We start from the raw sequence: 18801 nt of genomic DNA, 5'->3' as shown, positions 1-18801 counted from the left end.
AAAGTGGCCCATTTTCTGAGCATGTCCTATTCATGCTCTGAACAGCATATAATCACTTAACGGTTAGAAGTCAGCACCTGTGGCAGTTCAGACAAAAGGGAAAGGATGAGGAAGTGTGACAAGAAGAGAAGATACCTAGAGATCAGAGCACCTAAGGCCTAAGTTCTAGTTCCAGCTCTGCCATAAACAGACATAAATAAGTCTAGAGATTCCTATAAAAGAATCTGGATCAGATGACCCTCATAGCATTTACAAATTTAAAATTCTAGATTGTTAAGTAAGATAAAGATGTATTATCCTACAGGTGCTTGCTTGAACTTTAAAAAAAACAAGTATCCAATTTTAATAGATATTCCATCTCTTGGAGGAGAACACTCCTTCCACTCTGCAGATGATGGAGGGCTAGTCAGCCTTTCCCCATCTTCTCTCCTTACTGCCCCCCCCCACTTTGCCCTACAGTATTTTTCTGACCTAAGGAACAGTATCGTGAACAGCCAGCCACCAGAGAAGCAGCAGGCTATGCATCTGTGTTTCGAAAACCTGATGGAAGGCATTGAGCGAAATCTTCTAACGAAAAACAGAGACAGGTGAGTGTAGAAGGCTCTGGCAAGAAACCCTAGGCAAGTGTTACTTTTCAAATCACTGAAATGAGGGAGACTCCTTAAAAGTCTTTTAGAGGCCATCTAAAGCAGTACTGCCCAATAGAAAAGCAAGCCACAAAGTAATTTTAAATTTTCTAGTTGCCACAACTAAAAAGGGTAAAAAGAAACAGACAGCATTCATTTTAATATATTTTATTTAACCCATGTATCCAAAATAATATCATGTCCATGTGTAATCAATATTTTTAAATTGAGGATTTCAAGATTCTTTTTATTGTACTAAGTCTTCAAGATCCTGTGTATTTTACACTTAACAGGGCATCTCAATTCATATGCTACATTTTCATCGGAAATACTTGATTTGTATTTAGATTTCGTAAAACTTACAGTTGCAATTAGATTCCCATACTCAAGTTGTTCCAAACATACTTAGAAGTTGTCCAATAACTGAATTGAACGTCAGGTTTTTCTAAATTGATTTTTAAATCTTCTTTGATTTTAATTAATTTAAAATACAGCATTTTAATTAAGGTGCGATTGGGGAACTGAATTTTAAATTTCTTTTAATTGGATTCAGTTCCTCAGTTGCACTGAGCACAATTCAAGTAGTCTACAGCCACGTGTGGCTAATGGCTGCCATACTGGACAGCACAGGTCTCTTGGCATTAAGAAATGAGACAGCTTCATCCTCTCCCAGCCCTCACTTCGTGAGGGTTACTTCCCGTCTCTGTCAGTGAGGCTCCTTTTGTGCTGCCATGAACCCAAGGTGATCCTCAGAGCCCCAGATCTGACCAGATCTCGAGGCCTGCCATGAAGTTGTCAGGTAGAAAGGGGTGCAAAACTAGCCCAACTTTCCCTTAAAGTCTTAAGACTGAGATTAACTGACCTTAGAAACAGAACCGATTCATACGTTCTGCCTCTCAGTAGCCACTTGTCTGCTAGAAACGTTTTAGGCAAAGATCTTTCCCTTCCACCCTGCTCCCCCAACCTACATGCATCCTCTCTGTAGGTTCACCCAGAATCTGTCGGCATTCCGTCGAGAAGTCAACGACTCGATGAAGAACTCCACTTACGGCGTGAATAGCAATGATATGATGAGCTGACACCTCCTTGGACTCTACCTGTACAGAGCAGCGTCCCTTTGGTCTGGCCCAGAGGGGCGAACAATTACAACGGAGAGGGCCTGGCTGATCCTGGCCCCCTCCTCCAGGGGTGTGGGGAAAATGGCAAAGGTCAGCTAGCTTCTTCCCCAGGGAATAGGGGTGTGAGTGCACTCACTAGGGGGGCAGGGCGCTGCTGGTTCCTGGGGGATTGGGTGGGAAGGGTGGTGGGAGGAGATAGAGACACAAATGTGTGAGACTCCAGCCCCCTCCTCCTGGGGCCGCCCACGGGGAAAGAACCCCAGTGTCCTGTCACAACCTGCCTTGTATAAACATGTACATTTTTTCATAACATTTTGAACAAGGTTTATATTGACTCAAGTTTAAAAACAAAGTGTGACTGAAAAATTTTTACAGAGTCTAGTGCACCAATGCTGATGTGAGGGGTTATGTATGCGAGTGAGGAAAAAATGTGTATTCTGGTGGCCTGAAGCTTTACTGGACGAGGATGTGTGAACGTGCAGAGATATATTTAGTGACACAGTGTAGAGAGGCAAAAAAAAAAAAGAAAAAAAAAAAGTAAAAATTCCAAATGTATATTTTTTCTTATTACCCTTTCCTTGCCCCCCAAATTATCACTTCCTGTTACTGTATCACCCTTGTTATTAGGAACTCTAAGCCATGCGGAGCACCATCCCTCCCCCTTCTACCTAGATGCTGCCCTAGGTCCCTTGGCCTCTTGCGGTGACAGACAACTCCAGCTAAAAGTGTTTGGTGTTCTTAGCTTCCTCCTCTTTCCCACTTCGCTTATCCCCATCCTCAGACATACGCCTCTTGCTTTTAAAAGCCAGATGTAACTCGATGATTTAGGGTTCTTGGTCTCTGTACAAGTGGAGACCAGAGAGAAGGAATTGAGCCAGTTGCTCTCCTGCTGAGCAATTTGGATGAGGTCACCTGAGGCCCAGTCGTGTGCGGCCAATAACTTTTAGTCTTCCCCAGCCCTCGAGGCAGTGTGTGTGGATGTGTGCGTGTGGATATTTATATATGTACCCTGCACTCGTGAATGTATGAACTGGAGGAAGTTACTACAGCGGAGGGGTTCTTAATAACAAGGTCTGCCTAGCATGAAGTATTTAACATTCTCCCACCCCTTTAAAAATATACATTTTTATAAAATGAAAACCATAATAAATGTTTTGAATATTAAAAAAAATTAACCTACGGAGGAAAATTAATGGAGAAAGCTATTTGCCTTGTACTTTTTCCACAATTGTTGCTGCTAGTTGTACGCATCTCTAGTTCAGCTCTTGCCCATGGGACACTCATCAATTAGGTTTTTTTTTAATTTCTCTCCTCTGCCCCCAGAAACAAGCCTGTTAATTTTTTTTTTCCTTCTCCTCTGGCGACTGTGTGGTGAATCCTTTCTTGCGTGATCAGGTCGCGGATAGACTTGTAAGGGTGTTTGCTGCATACAGTGTAAGCATTGTGACCGCCAATAAACTTCAATGGTTTCTACTGACCTGGTTTCAGCAATCAAGTCTAGTGTGTCTGCAGGGACATGTCTCACTCTGCACTCAGGAAGATGTTTGAAACATGCATTCCTAAAAGCCAGTGGGTGACAGGCACCCCTCAACCTTGTGAAATTAGCTTCTCATTGGACTAAGTCTGACTCAATGTCTTTTAAAAATAGGATTCGTTTAGTTGATATATATCTGTATATAAAAAATATGCTGGGTCCACAGTTATAAAAGTGAAGCCACTTTACGAGCTTCCAGGTGGTAACCAAGAAAGAAGTAATAATTGCAGAAATCCCAGTCTAGTTAATGTTCTGACATATGCTCCTTAATGTGGGCTGGGTTTCACTCATTAGACCCCGACAAGTTCAAGGATAAGTGTTATCCCCTAAAATACTTGGCAGACCTCAAGAGCCAGAACTGTCAAATGAAGAACACTGCCATGAACAGGGACTGTTTCTCATCCCCCACGCTATGTAGTACCTAGGTGTAAAAGAATTTAGTTGCCAGGAACACTGAAAATTATTAAGGTTCTGCGACACCTACCTGTACCTTAATGCAGAGTTAATGATCACAGATTCTAGAGAGCCACTCTTGTCCACTAGACATACTGCTACCTTTGTCTGCTGTTTCAGTCTCTGGCCCAAAGTTATTTCACAGGCCCAAAAAAAAAAAAAAATGTATTCTAATAGCTTTAAGGCAAATAGAATTGATTCATCTTAGCCAAGTCTATCTCTAAACCTAATAGAAAATGGTCAGGCTGCATTAATATGTAGAACACACCAGTCACATGTTCCAGTGACCTGGAATTCTAATTCTGCAGTAAATAAGACAAAAAAATAACTTTCTCACGGGTACTTGAAGAAGAAACCCTCTCCCCCAACTATCCTGAGCTGCTGATTGACCAGCAAAACCCCATACCCCTCCCTTTCCTTCCACAAAAACAATTTCAGAAGAAACTCACCAGAGGTGGTGTCTCCTCAGTGCAGCCCTAAGGACAGTCCAGTCATGACTAACTGCCGTAGGTGAAATCTTCCCCAACCTCATCAAACTTTTTAAACAGTGAAGCTGCTCCTTTCTTAATTGACAGTTATAAGAGGGTTACCCAGAAAACAGCCTTGCTTTCTGATCAGTTATCAGCAATTTCACATGACTCAACCTAGTAAATGTGAAAGCCAGTTATCTTTAAACCTTGGTTTCCTCAAGAAATCTTGTGGAGGTTTTATTCAGTTGAAGCATGAGTTTATTACTTTCTAGGCTATCCTGGGCATCAAGTCAAGTGTCTTTTGACAGTGTTTCCTGACACAAACTGTACATTGACAAAACACCTGAAGTCTTGACTGCAGATTATTAAACTGTATTATGTATGTATGTATATATTGGTTTGCTGGCTCTGCCAACAAATAGGGTTATTTATTCCCACTAAAGTATAAATCAGACAAAGGATGAAGGATCAAATTTTAGGTTTTTAGATTTTAAGAAGCAAGGACTTTCAGCCAAGTATCATTTTTCTAACGACAAATGACAACCTACTAAGAAATAATAGTTTTGTATTCTGCAAACACAAACTTATTCTTCAGAACTTTTTTTCTTCCCCCCAAGTGGAAAAATATTCTAATACCTTATGAAGTTTCAACCAAGTTGAAAAACAGACCACTTTTCAAAATATCCATGGTCATGGGGTAAGATGAATTAACTCTAGAGAGCCAAAACACCTCTCTATATCCTATCTACCACCAGCCAACCCTCCCTCCACCCAAGATTTTTAGCTAGATCTACAAACGTTAAGTTGCCATGTGAAGCTACCCAAGTGCCAAAGCAGAAAAGGAAAGCAAAGATAATTACAGGGAAACTGCAAAAGCCATAACTGATTAACAGGGCCTGGAAAAATGTAAATGACTGTAACTATTTTAAAGTCCTAGTTCTTTAAATATTTTTAAAGTAAACTTGAAAGGATAAAAATGTACTCACCAGCCATAATTAATACAACAACCAATTAGGTGGTAAATAACAACTAAGAGGATTTTTGCCTCTGTAGCGTGTCTCCTGGGCCCATCATATCTATTTTGGGTTTCTTAGATACCCTGGAATTCACTGGTCAGCCACTTTTGTGTATTTCAGGTCAATGGGTCACTAAACAAATCAGCTGCCAGACAGTGGGACATCAAATGATCAGAATGGAGGATGAAATCAAGCTTGGAATATTATGCCCCCTTCCTCAGAAAACCCTATGGTTCTCAGGACTGCCTGACTGGTGCTGTCTGTTCATTCATCAGCATCCACTATAAGCCAGATATCTTTTTGAGGGTCAGCAACAGAAAAGAAAACTAAACAGAAAAGCAAAAAACATCATTTGCAAGGCAAATTCATTGCCACTCTTCTGTGTAAGATCCCTCAACAGTACAAACTGATTCCAAAACAGTATAGTGAACAATACTTATACAAGCACCGTACACAGTTATACTTTAAATTCTGCTTGACAATCATGAAGACAGACAACTCATAATAAATGTTAAGCATAACAGCATCGCCTGTATGGCCCAAACCATCCCATTATTGGGTTACAAAAGAATGAAGAGTGACAAGTGGGGAATCTCCTAACCCCGGCTATTGGATAACAAATTAAGCAAGTCCATGCATATCTGGATTCAAGGTCTGGAGAACAACCAAACCCAGGATAAAAACTGATTAACTGGACAATGGATTTGGCCTTATGTAAAGCTCGGAGGGGCCACTCTTCAGCGTCTGATAGTAGTGAAAGGGTGGGCAAAGGTAAGAGCAGTGCCTTCGAAGTCAGAACCCACACCATACCTCCTCAGCTCTAGGAGACTGAGGACACTGCAGTGAAAGTAAAGCCTCCTCAAAGCTGAATTAGTTCACCTGGAAAATCAGTGGAAATGAAACTACTTTTCAGTTGAAGTATGTAACAGGCCATCATCATTTCTATTTACCAGGAAACCAGTTCCCCACCCTTTAACACCTTGCAGTCTGGGACATGTCACAAAGCAAACAAGTCATAACCTACCAGCCAAGTTGGGTGCAGGAGAACGCTTCCACCCAACTAGGCCGCTGCCACTGCCATCTCTTCCTCCACATCCTACCTCATGCCTTTAACCCCGTCTGCAGGGCCCTCTCCTCTCGGTCTAAACTTTCTTGCCCGTTGCTCACCTTTTCAAACCCAAAGTAGAGTCCCACTTCCTCTGTGAAGTCTCCCCCTACTGTCCCTAAGTCTCACGGGTTTATCTGAGTTATTGCTAACCCCACTCCCTCCTCCTCGTCCCAGCAACCAAAACGTGCTCCTTAGGAGCCGGGGCCACACGGAGATCATAATGAATGAAAGGATGTGTATCTGGGGCGTGGGAGAGTCTACAGAAGATGGGAAGTGGGAGTTGGAGAGTAACCGCACCTTCATTTGGGTGAAGCCCCTGCAGAGCGAGCCCCGGGCTGCCTGCGTTGAGCGGGTTAAATTCACATCGTTACCACAGGCCTCTACCAAAAGGAAAAGAGCAGAAGCCCCCGACAGCAGCCGCACGCCCTGCGAAGGAAAGAGAAAGAACTCACCCCCAACCCGGCACAACTTCCCAACAAGCCTCCGCGCCCCGGAGGTGGTGCGGGGCGTTCCTTCCGTCCCCGCCGCGCCTGCGCACACAGGCCCTCGCCCCAGGCGCGTCCTCTCCGCGTCGACGCTCACCCCACTTCCGCCGCTGTGCGCAAGCGCAGTCATAACTCCTTCCCGCGCCGGCCGGCTGTGGGGGCAGCTGAAAGGAAGGCTGGTGTCCTCTGTGGTTGCCGGGGCGTTCTTCTTGGGCAAGGCCAGAGTTGGGCCGTGTGCCCGGTGGGGGTATCCACGGTGATAGTCACAGAGGCACTGTTCAAGGACTTGATCCCTGGATGGGAAGAACTCAGGGGAGTGGGCAAACAAGCTGAAAAGGTTGATCATTGCGCGCTTTGTTTGCTCTGGGATAACTGAGGAGCCACCGAGAGGAGCGTTAACGCAGGAACGAGCTAATCGGAAGAAGACAGGGAAGAATACTCAAGCAGCGCAAAAACCCTGAGGCATGAAACATCTTGTACCTTTTTAAGAGCTGCAAAAACAGCATGACCGGAGGGAGAGTGCAGTCCTCTACATGTCTGGATGAAGGGTGGGGCACAGGAGGTTGGGATTTGATCCTAAAAGCCATTAAGTTTGAAAGCAGCCTAGTGACCAATCTTTAACTCACCAACTAGTGAGTAATAAAGATCTGAACCAAGACGAGGGCTGTGGAGAGAGAGCTGGGAAATACTGGGGTCGAGGGGTGGAATCAACAGGACTTTGGGAGGGTACAGGAAAGTGGATTGTAGTATGATTCAATTGTAGTATGCTTCTGCTTTTTCAAGCAGAGCACCTGGAATTCAACAAAAAATCAGAAAATAGAAGAGGGAACACTCCCAATCTTTTTATGAAACAAGCACTCCCTGATACCAAAATCAAAGACATTATAGAAGAAAAAAAAAAAAAACTTCAGGCTGATATCCTCATGAACCTGAATGCAAAAATACTTAACAAAATATAAACAAATCAAATCCAGAAATATATAAAAAAAAGCATAATACATCATGACCAAGTGGGATTGGTCCTAGAAATGCCAGGTTGGTTTAAAACATTCAAAAAATCAGTAACTGTAATTCACCATATAAACAAAGGCGAAAAAGCTGGTCCTTTCAATAGATAAAGAAAAAGCATATGGCAAAATTCAATACTCATTCATGATAAAAAATTCTCAGCAAACTAGGATTAGAAAGAAACATTCTTAAAAAGGCATCCATGAAAAACCTACCACCAACAACATACTTAAAGGTGAAAGACTGAATGTTTCCCCTAAGATGGAAAACAAGGAAAGGATGACCACTGTTACCACTTCTATTCAACATTGTACCTGAGGTCCTAACTAGAGCAAATAGGCACAAAAATAAATAAATATACAAATAAAAGGCACACAAATCAAAAAGGAAGAAGTAAAACTGTCTTTATTCACAGATGTCATGATTTGGGGTACAAAAAAGCTACTGGAACTAATAAATGAATTTAGCAAAATCAGAATACAAGGTCAGTATATGAAAACCAACTGTATTTCTATATACTAAAAGTAAACTATTAGGACATGAAATTTTGAAGTATATACTATTTGCTATAGCATCTGAAAACATGAAATACATAGGAATAAATTTAACAAGAGATGTGCTGGATCTGAACACTAAAATCTGTGAAACATCGCTGAGAAAATTAAAGATCTAAATAAATGAAGAGATTACAACGTGTTCATGCATTGGATGTCTCAAAATCGGGATGACAATTCTCCCCAAATTGAACTATGCATGCAACAGGATGCCAATAAAAATCCCAGAAGACTTTTTCTTTTTCTTTTTTCTTTTTTTTAGAAACTGGAACAAGCTGATTCCAAAATTTATATGAAAATGCAAAGAATCTGGAAGAGCCAAAACAGTCTTGAAATAGAAGAACAGAGTTGGAGGACTCAACTACCTGATTTCAAGATTTACTATAATGGTACAGTGGTCAAGACAGTGTGGTATCAGCACTAGGGTAGACAGACCAATGTAACAGAATAAAATCCAGAAATAGACCAACATATATGGTTAATTGATTTTTGAAATGCCAAGGTAGTTCAGTAGAGAAAGAATAGTCTTTTCCAAAAATGGTGCTAGAGGAATTAGATAACCACTTAGGAGGAAAAAAAGGAACCTCGACCCTTACCAAAACACTATGCACAAAAATTAACTTCAAATGGATCACAGTTGTAAAAGTAAAAGCTAAAACTACAAGGCTTCTAGAAGGAAACAGGAAAAATTTTAATGGGTTAAGCAAAGATTTCTTAAAATACCAAAAGCATGGGGCTTCCCTGGTGGCGCAGTGGTTGAGAGTCCGCCTGCCAATGCAGGGGGCACGGGTTCGAGCCCTGGTCTGGGAGGATCCCACATGCCGCGGAGCGACTGGGCCCGTGAGCCACAATTACTGAGCCTGTGCGTCTGGAGCCTGTGCTCCGCAACAAGAGAGGCCACGACAGTGAGAGGCCTGTGCACCGCGATGAAGAGTGGCCCCCGCTTGCCGCAACTGGAGAAAGCCCTCACACAGAAACGAAGACCCAACGCAGCCAAAAATAAATAAATAAATAAATAAAATTTAAAAAAAAAAAAAAAAAAAAAATACCAAAAGCATAAGGCATAAAAGAAATATTTGACTTCATCAAATTTTTAAATTTCTGCTCTCCAAATGATACCATTTTTTTAAATGAAAAGACAAGCCATAGACGGGAGTGAAAAATCTTTGGAATACGTATACTTGACACAGAACAGGCATCCAAATATATATAAAGAACCACAATTCAATAAGAATAGCTCAATTTTAAAACGAACAAAATATTTGAACAGGTATTTTTGCAAAAGAAGATACACAAATGACCAATAAACATTTGAAAAAATACTCAACATCATTTGTCATCAAAAAAAGATAAATAAAAATCACATGTCACTGTATACATCCACTAGAATGGCTAAAATTAAGAAGACTGACAATGCCAAGTGCTGACAAAGATGTAGAGCAACTAGAATTTTCATACATTTCTGGCAGAAGTGCAAACTGGTACAGGAATTTTTAAAATAGTTTTACAGTTTCACATAAAGTTTAATGCACACCAAATGATCCAGCAATTCCACTCCTAGGTATTTATCCTAGAAAAACTAAAACATATATCCATGCAAAGACTTGCTCTCAAATGTTCATAGGATTTTTATTCATAATAGTCCACAACTGGAAACTACCCAAATATCCATCAACAGGTGTTATCAGTCAGGGATGTAGCACAAGGAATTGGCTAATGCAATCATGAGAGGTGGCTAGGCAAGTATGAGATCGGTAGGACAGGTTGTCAGGAAGAGCAGGCTGGAAGCTCTCTGGCAGGAGCTGAAGCTGCAGACGACACAAAACATCTTCAGGGAAACTTCAGTTCTGCTCTTAAGGCCTTTCAACTGATTGAATCAGACCCACCCATGGTATTGAAGGTAATCTTTACATAAAGGCAACTTATTGTAGATGTTAATCACATCTACAAAATACCTTCAATAGCAACCGCCAAATAGAAGGTGTCAGCCACACCCTCAGTTTGATTGAATAACTGGGTGCAATAGCCTAGCCAAGCTGACACATAAAACTGACTAGCAGGTATCTGGATATACAAGTTGTGGAGTACTACTCAACAATAAACAGAAACTACTGATACAACAACAATATGGATAAATAAATCTCAAACACATTCTGCTCAGCAAAAGAGGGCAGACCAAAAGACCCCGTATGATTCTACTTATATGAACTTCTAGAACAGTCTGTACTAATCTACAGTGTCAGAAAACAGGTAAGTGTCTGATGCCAAGTAGACAGTAAGGGGAGGATATTGACTGCAAAGGGAAACGAGAAAATTTGGGGGAGTAACAGAAATTGTAACTTGGCTGTGGTGATGGCCACATGGTGTATACATCTGTCAAAATTCGAATTATACACTTTAAAGTGGTACATTTTTGTATATGAATTATTGCTCAATAAAGTTGGTATTTTAAAAAGGGAAAAAAAAACTAAACAAAACTGATTCCTGCACAGCAGAAGCTCCAATCAGGGTTGCAGAAAGATAAATCCAGTTCCTCCAGCACCATTTTTGGAAAAGACTATCCTTTCCCTTGACACCTTTGTTGAAAATCAGTGAACCTTTTATGCAGGTGAGAAGTTTCCAGGATGGGAATGATGGATACGAATGCAATGAGAGAGATTCCTGGTTATTTCTGTCTCCCAAACAGAGGTGTTACTTGAGGGCGGTGGTCAGCTGAAAACCTTCCTCCTCTTCACTACCCCCCACCCAAACAAACATTTAAGGGCATCACTGTGCTGTGTGAACTGCTGTTTGTGAAATGACTGGCCCTCGTAAGGTCTCTCGCAGTGCCCCGTGGTGTATTCCACCCCTTCCTAGCCTTGGGAGAAGTCATCCTTCTGGAAACAGGGCTCTTCCTCTCCGAGGACCACAGCCCTGAGGGTCAGGCCCTCTGGGCCTGGGAAAAGGCCCGCACTTAGAGGGTAGGGAAAGGACACGAAGAAAGAAGAAAGGCAATGAGCACGAAAGGCCGACAAGGCTGCTCTTCCTACCTGGTAGCAAAGCTTCTCCACGCTGGGTGCTGGGCGGGCTCCGGCAGCAGGCCTCAGTCAGTCCCTATTGGTCAGGACCGTGGTTCTCACGGTGCGGTCCTGGACCAGCAGCGTCCACCTCACCTGGGCACCTGTTAGAAGTGCTAATTCTCTGGGTCCCACCCAGACCTCCCCCGTGGGAAACGATGGAGGTGGGTGAGGCTTAGCGCTTTGTGTTTTAACAAGCTCTCCAGGTGCTTCTGAGGAGCGAAGAGGAGGAAAGAGTGGAAGAACGGAATGGGGCTGATGAGACACCTCCCGTTGCCCCTTCCCAGGCTTCATAACCGCCCGCTGTGGGCGGCCGGCCCTCAGGTGAGGCCGGGATGAGGCCGGAGGGAGGAAGCCCAAGAGGGAAGCGGTCCGAGGAGGAGCCTATGGCGTGAGCCTCGCCCGCGGAGTAGGGACGGTGAGGTGGAGGAGGGGTTGCGAGAGGGCCGGGCCCCGGGGCCGAGTGGACGTGAGACCGGGCACCGAGCCGCCTTCCCCGCGGCTGCCCGGCGCTGCACCCCCGGGGTGCTGGGAGGGCCGGCGGGGCAGCCGGGCCCCTCGCTCACCTCTCCCGCTCTGGGCGATCTAAGCACCGTCCTTTGGCGGAGCGCTCCGCCTGGGTGTCCCCAGCTCGGGTGTGGGCTGCCTTGTCGGCCGGGGGTTGTAACGCGCCCTTCCTCGCAGCTGCTCGGCCCCAGCCCCGCATCATGAATCTCAGCCGCACTAGCAGCACCTCCGAAAAGGCGACACTGGCCTTGCTCTGGGGTGAGTGAGGCTCCAGGCTGTTCTCGGAGCACCCGGGGGGGCTGGGGGTGCGTCACCGGGGTGGGGGGTGGGGGTTAGGGCTGGAGGGAGACAGGCGCGCCTCCCTGGAGCCTGTCCGCCGCACGCCACGCCACGCCTTCCGCCCTCCGTCTCCCTTCGCAGGCTGTGAGCTGAGCCAGGAGAAGCCGACTTGGACCTTCAGACCCCAGAAGGCGGGGAAGCAGGACTGCACGCTGTTGCTTAATACGGTGGGTACCCCCCAGCCCCAAGGAGGGGAGGAAGGACGGAGCAGGGAGGGACTTGGACAGCCACAGAGGAGCAGGTGGGGTTGGCCGGTGCCCGCAGCTGGAACAGGGCTTGCCTCCTCCGCCCTCTGGGTGAGGAGGAGCCCTGCTCGTTTTCCACCCCTCTCAGATTTGCCTCGGGGAGAAAGCCAAAGAGGAGATGAACCTCGTGGAGATCCTGCCCCCAGCAAGCCAGGACGACAGAAAGAGGAAGCCCATCACCCTGGCCTCTCTTCGGGCCTCCGTCCTCCCCATGGTGAGCCTTTCCCTGCGGGCTTAGGACACCCTGGCTCCAGCCCTAGGAGGCCCTGCTCAGGCCTCACCCGCTGCGTGGGGACGGACCCAAAGGTGGGGTACAGGCTCCCGCAGAAGTACAGCCAGTGCTAGAGAGGCATATAGCCCAGGACTAAAAGCTTGGACCCAGGAGGCAGGGAGCCCCGTTTCCATCCTAGTCCACAATTTTTTTTTTGGTGGGCGGGGGGTGGGGGGCGGCGGGGGCCGGCTGAGTCCTAACCACTGGACCGCCAGGGAACTCCCTCCTAGTCCACTGTTTACTAGCCGTGTGACTTTGGGCAAGGTAAATAACCTCTCTCCAAATCACATTTTTCAACTGTTTACTGCTGGTGACCAGACAGTGTTGATGATTTACATACTGCTTGTGTATCCAGATTGTGTATCCAGAAAGTCTCACTCTAATAATTTATTTTGAGTTTTCTATGCAGATCTTCTTTGTGAGTAATGGCAGTCTTTGTGTTTTGTTTTGTTTTGTTTTCTTTTAAATCCAGGTACACTGGCTAGGACCTCCAGTATAATACTGGATAAAATGATAATGGTACATGTCCTCGTTTCATTCCTGATTTATCTATTTATTTATTTATTTTTGGCTGCGTTGGGTCTTCGTTGCTGTGCGCAGGCTTTCTCTAGTTGCGGCGAGCGGGGGTTACTCTTCGTTGCAGTGTGCGGGCTTCTCATTGCGGTGGCTTCTCTCATTGTGGAGCACGGGCTCTAGGCATGTGGGCTTCAGTAGTTGTGGCACATGGGCTCAGTAGTTGTGGCTCGTGGGCTCTAGAACGCAGGCTCAGTAGTTGTGGCTCATGGGCTTAGTGCTCCGCGGTATGTGGGATCTTCCCAGACCAGGGCTTGAACCCATGTCCCCTGCATTGGCAGGTGGATTCTTAACAACTGCGCCACCAGGGAAGTCCTGAACATAAGTTTTTATTTCTCTTGAGCGTATACCTGGAAGTGCAATTGCTGGGTCATATGGTAGCTTCCTAAATATAACATTTTGAGGAGCTGCCACATTGTTTTCCAAAGCGGTCACACCATTTTACAATCTCACCAGCAATGTTTGGGTATTCCAATTTCTCCACATCCTCACCAACACTTGTTTTTGTCTTTGGTTTTGATTAGTCATCTTAGTGGGTATGAAGTGGTAGCTCACTGTGGTTTTGATTTGCGTTTCCCTAATGACTAATGATGTTGAGCATCTCTTCATGTGCTTATTGGCTATTTGTATATCTTTTTTGGAGAATCTTCTTTCTTTCTTTTTGTTTTTTCTTTTTTGGCTGCGTGGTTTGCAGGATCTTAGTTCTCTGACCAGGGATTGAACCCGCACCCTTGGCAGTGAAAGCATGGAGTCCTAACCACGGGACTGCCAGGGAATTCCTGGAGAATTTTCTATTCAAATCTTTATTCATTTTGTAAAACTGTGTTTGAGTTTAATGTATTTTAATATTTGTCTTTTTACTATTGACTTGTATGAGTTCTTTATTTTACATACAAGCCTCTTATCAGCTTATTTGCAAATAGATACCCCCCTTTCGCTGGGTTGTCTTTTTACTTTCTTGATGATATCATTTGCAGCATAAAGTTTTCTGTTTTGATGTAGTCCAGTTTATATGTGTTTTCTTTTGTTGCTTGTGCTTCTGGTGTTGAATCTTAGAAACAATTGCCTAACACAAGGTCATGCAGATTTACTCCTGTGTTTTCTTCTACGAGTTTTAAAGTTTTAGTTCTTATGTATAAGTCTATGAGCCATTTTCAGTTAATTTTTGTATATGGGATAAGGTACAGAAATGCTATTTTAAATTTTTATTTTATCATTATTCAGTACTAGTATATAGTTATATAATTGGTTTTTGTATTATCTAACCTTAAATTTGTATATTAGTCCTAGCAGCTTTCCGTTGATTCCACAGAATTTGCTATGTATTTATTCATGTCATCTGTGAAGAAAGTCAGTTTAACATCTTAATTTTCTATCTGTATGCCCTGCGTTTCTTTTTCTTGTCTTACTTCACTGACTAGGACATCAAGTACAATGTTGAGTAAAAGTTGTAAGAGCAGGACTATCCTTGCCTTTTACCAGAGGGAAAGTATTTAGTCTTTTACCGTTGAGACAGATGAAGGAGTTTTGTAGATGTCCTATATTAAGTTTGAGGATGTTCCCTTCTATTCCTAGTTTGCTGAGATATTTTATCATGAGTGGGTGTTGAATTTTGTCAAAGAATTCTTTTCTGCATATAGTGAGGTGATTTTTTTCTCCGTTATTTTGTTATGTGGCAAATTACGTTCATTGATTTTTTTCAAATTTTAAACCCACTGTGCATTCTTGGGATAAGCCCCATTCGATCATAATGCATTATCTTTTTATATAATGCTGGATTCCATTTGCTACTATTTTATTAAGGATATTTTTGTCTATGTTATGAGCAACATTGGTCTATGGTTTTCTTGTCATGTTTTTGTCTGATTTTAGCATAAGGTAATGCTGGGCCTCATAAAATGAAAAGGAAGATGTTCTCTTCTATTTTCTGGAAGAATTCATGTAAATTTGTTTTGTTTTTTTCTTAAATGTTTTGGTAGAATTCACCTGTGAAGCAATCTGGTTAACTACAAGTTAAATTTATTTAATGGATATAAGACTATTTGGTTTATTTTGTTTAGAAAGCTTTTGTTTGTGTTTTTTAAGGAATTTTTCTGCTTCATCTAAACTGTCAACTTTTCTGGCACAAAGTTGTTCATATTATTTCCTAATCCTTTTCTGTATTATCTGTATTAAAGTTTGCTCTTTTGTTCCTGATGTTGGTAATTTGTGTCTTCTCTCCTTTTTACCTGGTCCAGTCTGGCTAGAGGTTTAACGGTTGTACCGATCTTTCTCAAGAACCAGGTTTTGGTTTCATCAGTCTTTCTCTATTGTTTTTCCACTTTTGTATTTAATTGAGCTGTTCTTTATTCCTCTCTTCTGTTTAGTTTGGTTTTAATCTGATCTTTTTCTAGTTTCTTAAGGCATAATCTTACATTATTGATTTTTTAGACCTTTTTCAGATATAAGCATTTCCTGCTGTGATTTCCTTCTAAGCATCTTTCTAGCTTCATCCCACAAATTTTGATAAGTACTATATTCATTTTCATTCAGTTCAAATTATTTTCTGGTTTTATTCTTCAGTCCCTGGGGTACTTAGAAGTATGTTTGCTTTTTAATTTCCAAATAGAGATTTTCTAATTCTTTCTTTAATTGATTTCTATTTTAATTTCATTATGGTCTGAAAATATGCTTTATATGATTTCAGTCTAAACAGTGTTGTGACTTGTTTTATGGCCCATAATATGTTCTATCTTGGTGACTATTTCATTCACACTTGAAGAATGTGTGTTCTCCCATGGTTGGGTGTATTGCTCTATAAATGTCAATTGTATCAAGTTGGTTGACGGTTTTGTTCGAGTCTTCTATATCCTTACTCATTTTCTGTCCACTTGATCTATTAGTTACTGAAAGAGGAACGCTGAAGACCTCAACAATAATTGTGTCTTTGTCTATTTCTCTTTTTAATTTCAGGTTTTGCCCCATGTATTTTAAAACTCTTTTATGAGGTGCATCCTAATAAATCCTGTGTTTCTAGGATTGTTATATCCTTTTGGTTAATTGATCCCTTTATCATTATGAAATGCTCCTCTTTATCCCTGATAAATATTCTGAAGTCTACTTGGAATATAGTCAATCTAGCTCTCTCTTCTTTTTTTTTTTTAATTTATTTATTTTTGGCTGTGTTGGGTCTTCGGTGCTGTGCTCAGGCTTTCTCTAGTTGCGGCAAGCAGGGGCTACTCTTCATTGCAGTGCATGGGCTCCTCATTGCGGTGGCTTCTCTTGTTGTGGAGCATGGGCTCTAGGCACACAGGCTTCAGTAGTTGCGGCACACAGCCTCAGTAATTGTGGCTCACAGGCTCTAGAGTGCAGGCTCAGTAGTTGTGGCACACGGGCTCAGTTGCTCCACGGCTTGTGGGATCTTCCCAGACCAGGGGTCAAGCCTGTGTCCCCTGCATTGGCAGGCAGATTCTTAACCACTGTGCAACCAGGGAAGTCCTGTCTGGTAATTTTTGAGTGGATGTTAGACATGAATTTTACTATTTGGATGCTGGATATTTTTACAGTTTTATAAGTATTCTTGAATTTTGTTCTGGGATGCAGTGAAGTTACTTAAATACCATTTGATCCTTTTGTGTCTTGTTTTTAAGCAAGACACAAATCCCTTTGTTAGGGATTTAAGCTGAATTTAGTCTAATTTTGCCCCACTACGGTAGCAAGACCTTTCTTAGTATTCCAATAGATGCCCCATAAATTATGAGATTTTCCACTCTGTGAGCTCCAGACACCTTTAGGATGATTCTTTCTCCAGCCTCAGGTAGTTTCTTTGCATGGATGTTCTGATTACTACTTGACTGAATACTCAAGGGGGCCTTCTACAGATCTCTGGAGTGCTGTCTTTGCAGCTTTTTCCTCTCTTGTGAACTCTAGGTGCCTTGGCTTCCCTGGGTTCCAGTTCTATTTCCTAAACTCAGAGAGACCACTAGGCTTTGTCTGGGTTCCCCCTCCCTGCACTGTCCAGGAAGTAAGCTTGGGCAACCATAGGGCTCATCTCATCTCTGTCCCATCTCTCAGAGATCACTGTTCTTCCTTGACTGGTATCCAGTGTCTTGAGAGCTGTTGTTTCCTACACAGGCATACCTGGTTTTATGGTACTTCACAGATATTGCGGGGGTTTTGTTTGTGTGTTCATTTGTTTTTGTTTTTTACAAATGAAGGTTTGTAGCAGCCCTGCATTGTCAGATGATGAATAGCATTTTTAGCAATAAAGTATTTTTAAATTAAGGCATGTACATTTTTTAGACATAATGCTGTTGTACACTTAACAGAGTACAGTATAGTGTAATTATATGCACTAGGAAACCAAAAATTTCATGTGACTCACTTTATTGTGATAATCGCTTTATTGCAGTAGTCTGGAGCTAAGCCTGCAAGATCTTTGAGGTATGCCTGTATTATAGTTTTTTAGTTGTGTCAAGCTGGAGAGTAAATTCAGTCCCTGTTAATTACTTGGCCTGAACCAAACATCTCCTGAGTCAATTATGATCATTTATATTTTTCTAGATATTGTTCATGCTATTTGCTAATAATATTTTTCATCATGGCTATACCTGTTATTATATTCCTGTTTTTAAAATTCCCAGTAGTGTTTATCATCTTTCCTTTTTTCCCTTCATTTCAATCACTGGATATTAGTCTTTTTCTTTTTTTCAAAGAAAAAGCTTTTGATTTTGTTGATGTTTTCTATTGTTTCCTTATTTTTTATTTTATTAATTTCTCTGGTTATCTGATTTTCTGCTTTCTTTGTTCCTTTTTCTTACTTCCTAAGTTAGATATTTAGCCCATTCATGTTCTAGCTTATTTTTTCCAAGTAAGTTCTATTTATTTATTTTGAATACTACACATTTCCCTCTGAAGATGTTTTTAACTGCATCTCTTAATTTGTGATTTGTGGTATTTTCACTTTATCTTATTTTAAATATTTTCTAATTTCCATTATGATTTCTTATTTGATGAATGAGTTACTTCGAATTTTTTAATTCCCAAAGGTATGGGTGGGTTGAGTCATCACCCTTTTTCTTAGTGTAATTGCAACAGAAAATATGGTGTGTGTGTGTGTGTGTGTGTGTGTGCGTGTGTATATATATATACCATATCAATTCTTTGGTATTTGTTGAGACTCAATTTGTGGCTTACTACATGGTAGTATAGGATTCTATGTGTGTCCATTAAATCAAGTGTATTAATTGTGTTCAAACCTATATATTTTTTGTCTCCTGATGTATCAATTACCAAAGAAATGTGTTAAAATTTCCTGTTATGATTGTGGATTTTCAGGTTCTTATAATTTTGTTTACTTTATATATGTTTATTTTTTAATTGAAAATCGTTTTAGATAATTGTAGATTCACATGCAGCTGTAAGAAATAATACTGAGAGATCCCTGTATGTTTTGCCCA

At 42.1% G+C, this 18801-nt stretch overlaps 2 protein-coding genes and 1 long non-coding RNA gene across 6 annotated transcripts in view; 2 read left to right on the top strand and 1 right to left on the bottom strand.

Annotated features, from left to right (window-relative positions):
- XPO7 (exportin 7) overlaps positions 1-3221 on the top strand; it is an 86634-nt gene extending 83413 nt beyond the window's left edge. For both annotated transcript variants that reach the window (XM_036855186.1, XM_036855185.1), the window contains exons 27-28: positions 460-587; positions 1612-3221. In XM_036855186.1, the coding sequence (XP_036711081.1) occupies positions 460-587; positions 1612-1705 (222 nt within the window). In that variant the 3' untranslated portion in view covers positions 1706-3221. The remainder of the gene's footprint in view (positions 1-459; positions 588-1611) is intronic.
- A 6489-nt stretch (positions 3222-9710) lies between these two features.
- On the bottom strand, positions 9711-12116 carry LOC118896857. Its single transcript, XR_005020310.1, has 3 exons — positions 11995-12116; positions 11402-11532; positions 9711-10180 (listed from the first exon to the last, which is right to left on the bottom strand). It is a non-coding gene; the product is annotated as an uncharacterized LOC118896857 (long non-coding RNA).
- The window catches only part of NPM2 (nucleophosmin/nucleoplasmin 2), a 16818-nt gene continuing 9770 nt past the window's right edge, over positions 11754-18801 (top strand). For 2 of the 3 annotated variants that reach the window (XM_036855381.1, XM_036855378.1), the window contains exons 1-3: positions 11862-12193; positions 12356-12441; positions 12608-12733. In XM_036855381.1, coding sequence (XP_036711276.1) covers positions 12136-12193; positions 12356-12441; positions 12608-12733 — 270 coding nt within the window. In that variant the 5' untranslated portion in view covers positions 11862-12135. The other variant, XM_036855379.1, reaches the window with a different exon arrangement.

This window comes from Balaenoptera musculus, chromosome 6 (assembly GCF_009873245.2).
Source record: "Balaenoptera musculus isolate JJ_BM4_2016_0621 chromosome 6, mBalMus1.pri.v3, whole genome shotgun sequence".
NCBI lineage: Eukaryota > Metazoa > Chordata > Mammalia > Artiodactyla > Balaenopteridae > Balaenoptera > Balaenoptera musculus.
The sequence above is the reverse complement of the archived record's forward strand: the minus strand, read 5'-3'. Positions and strand labels throughout refer to the sequence as shown.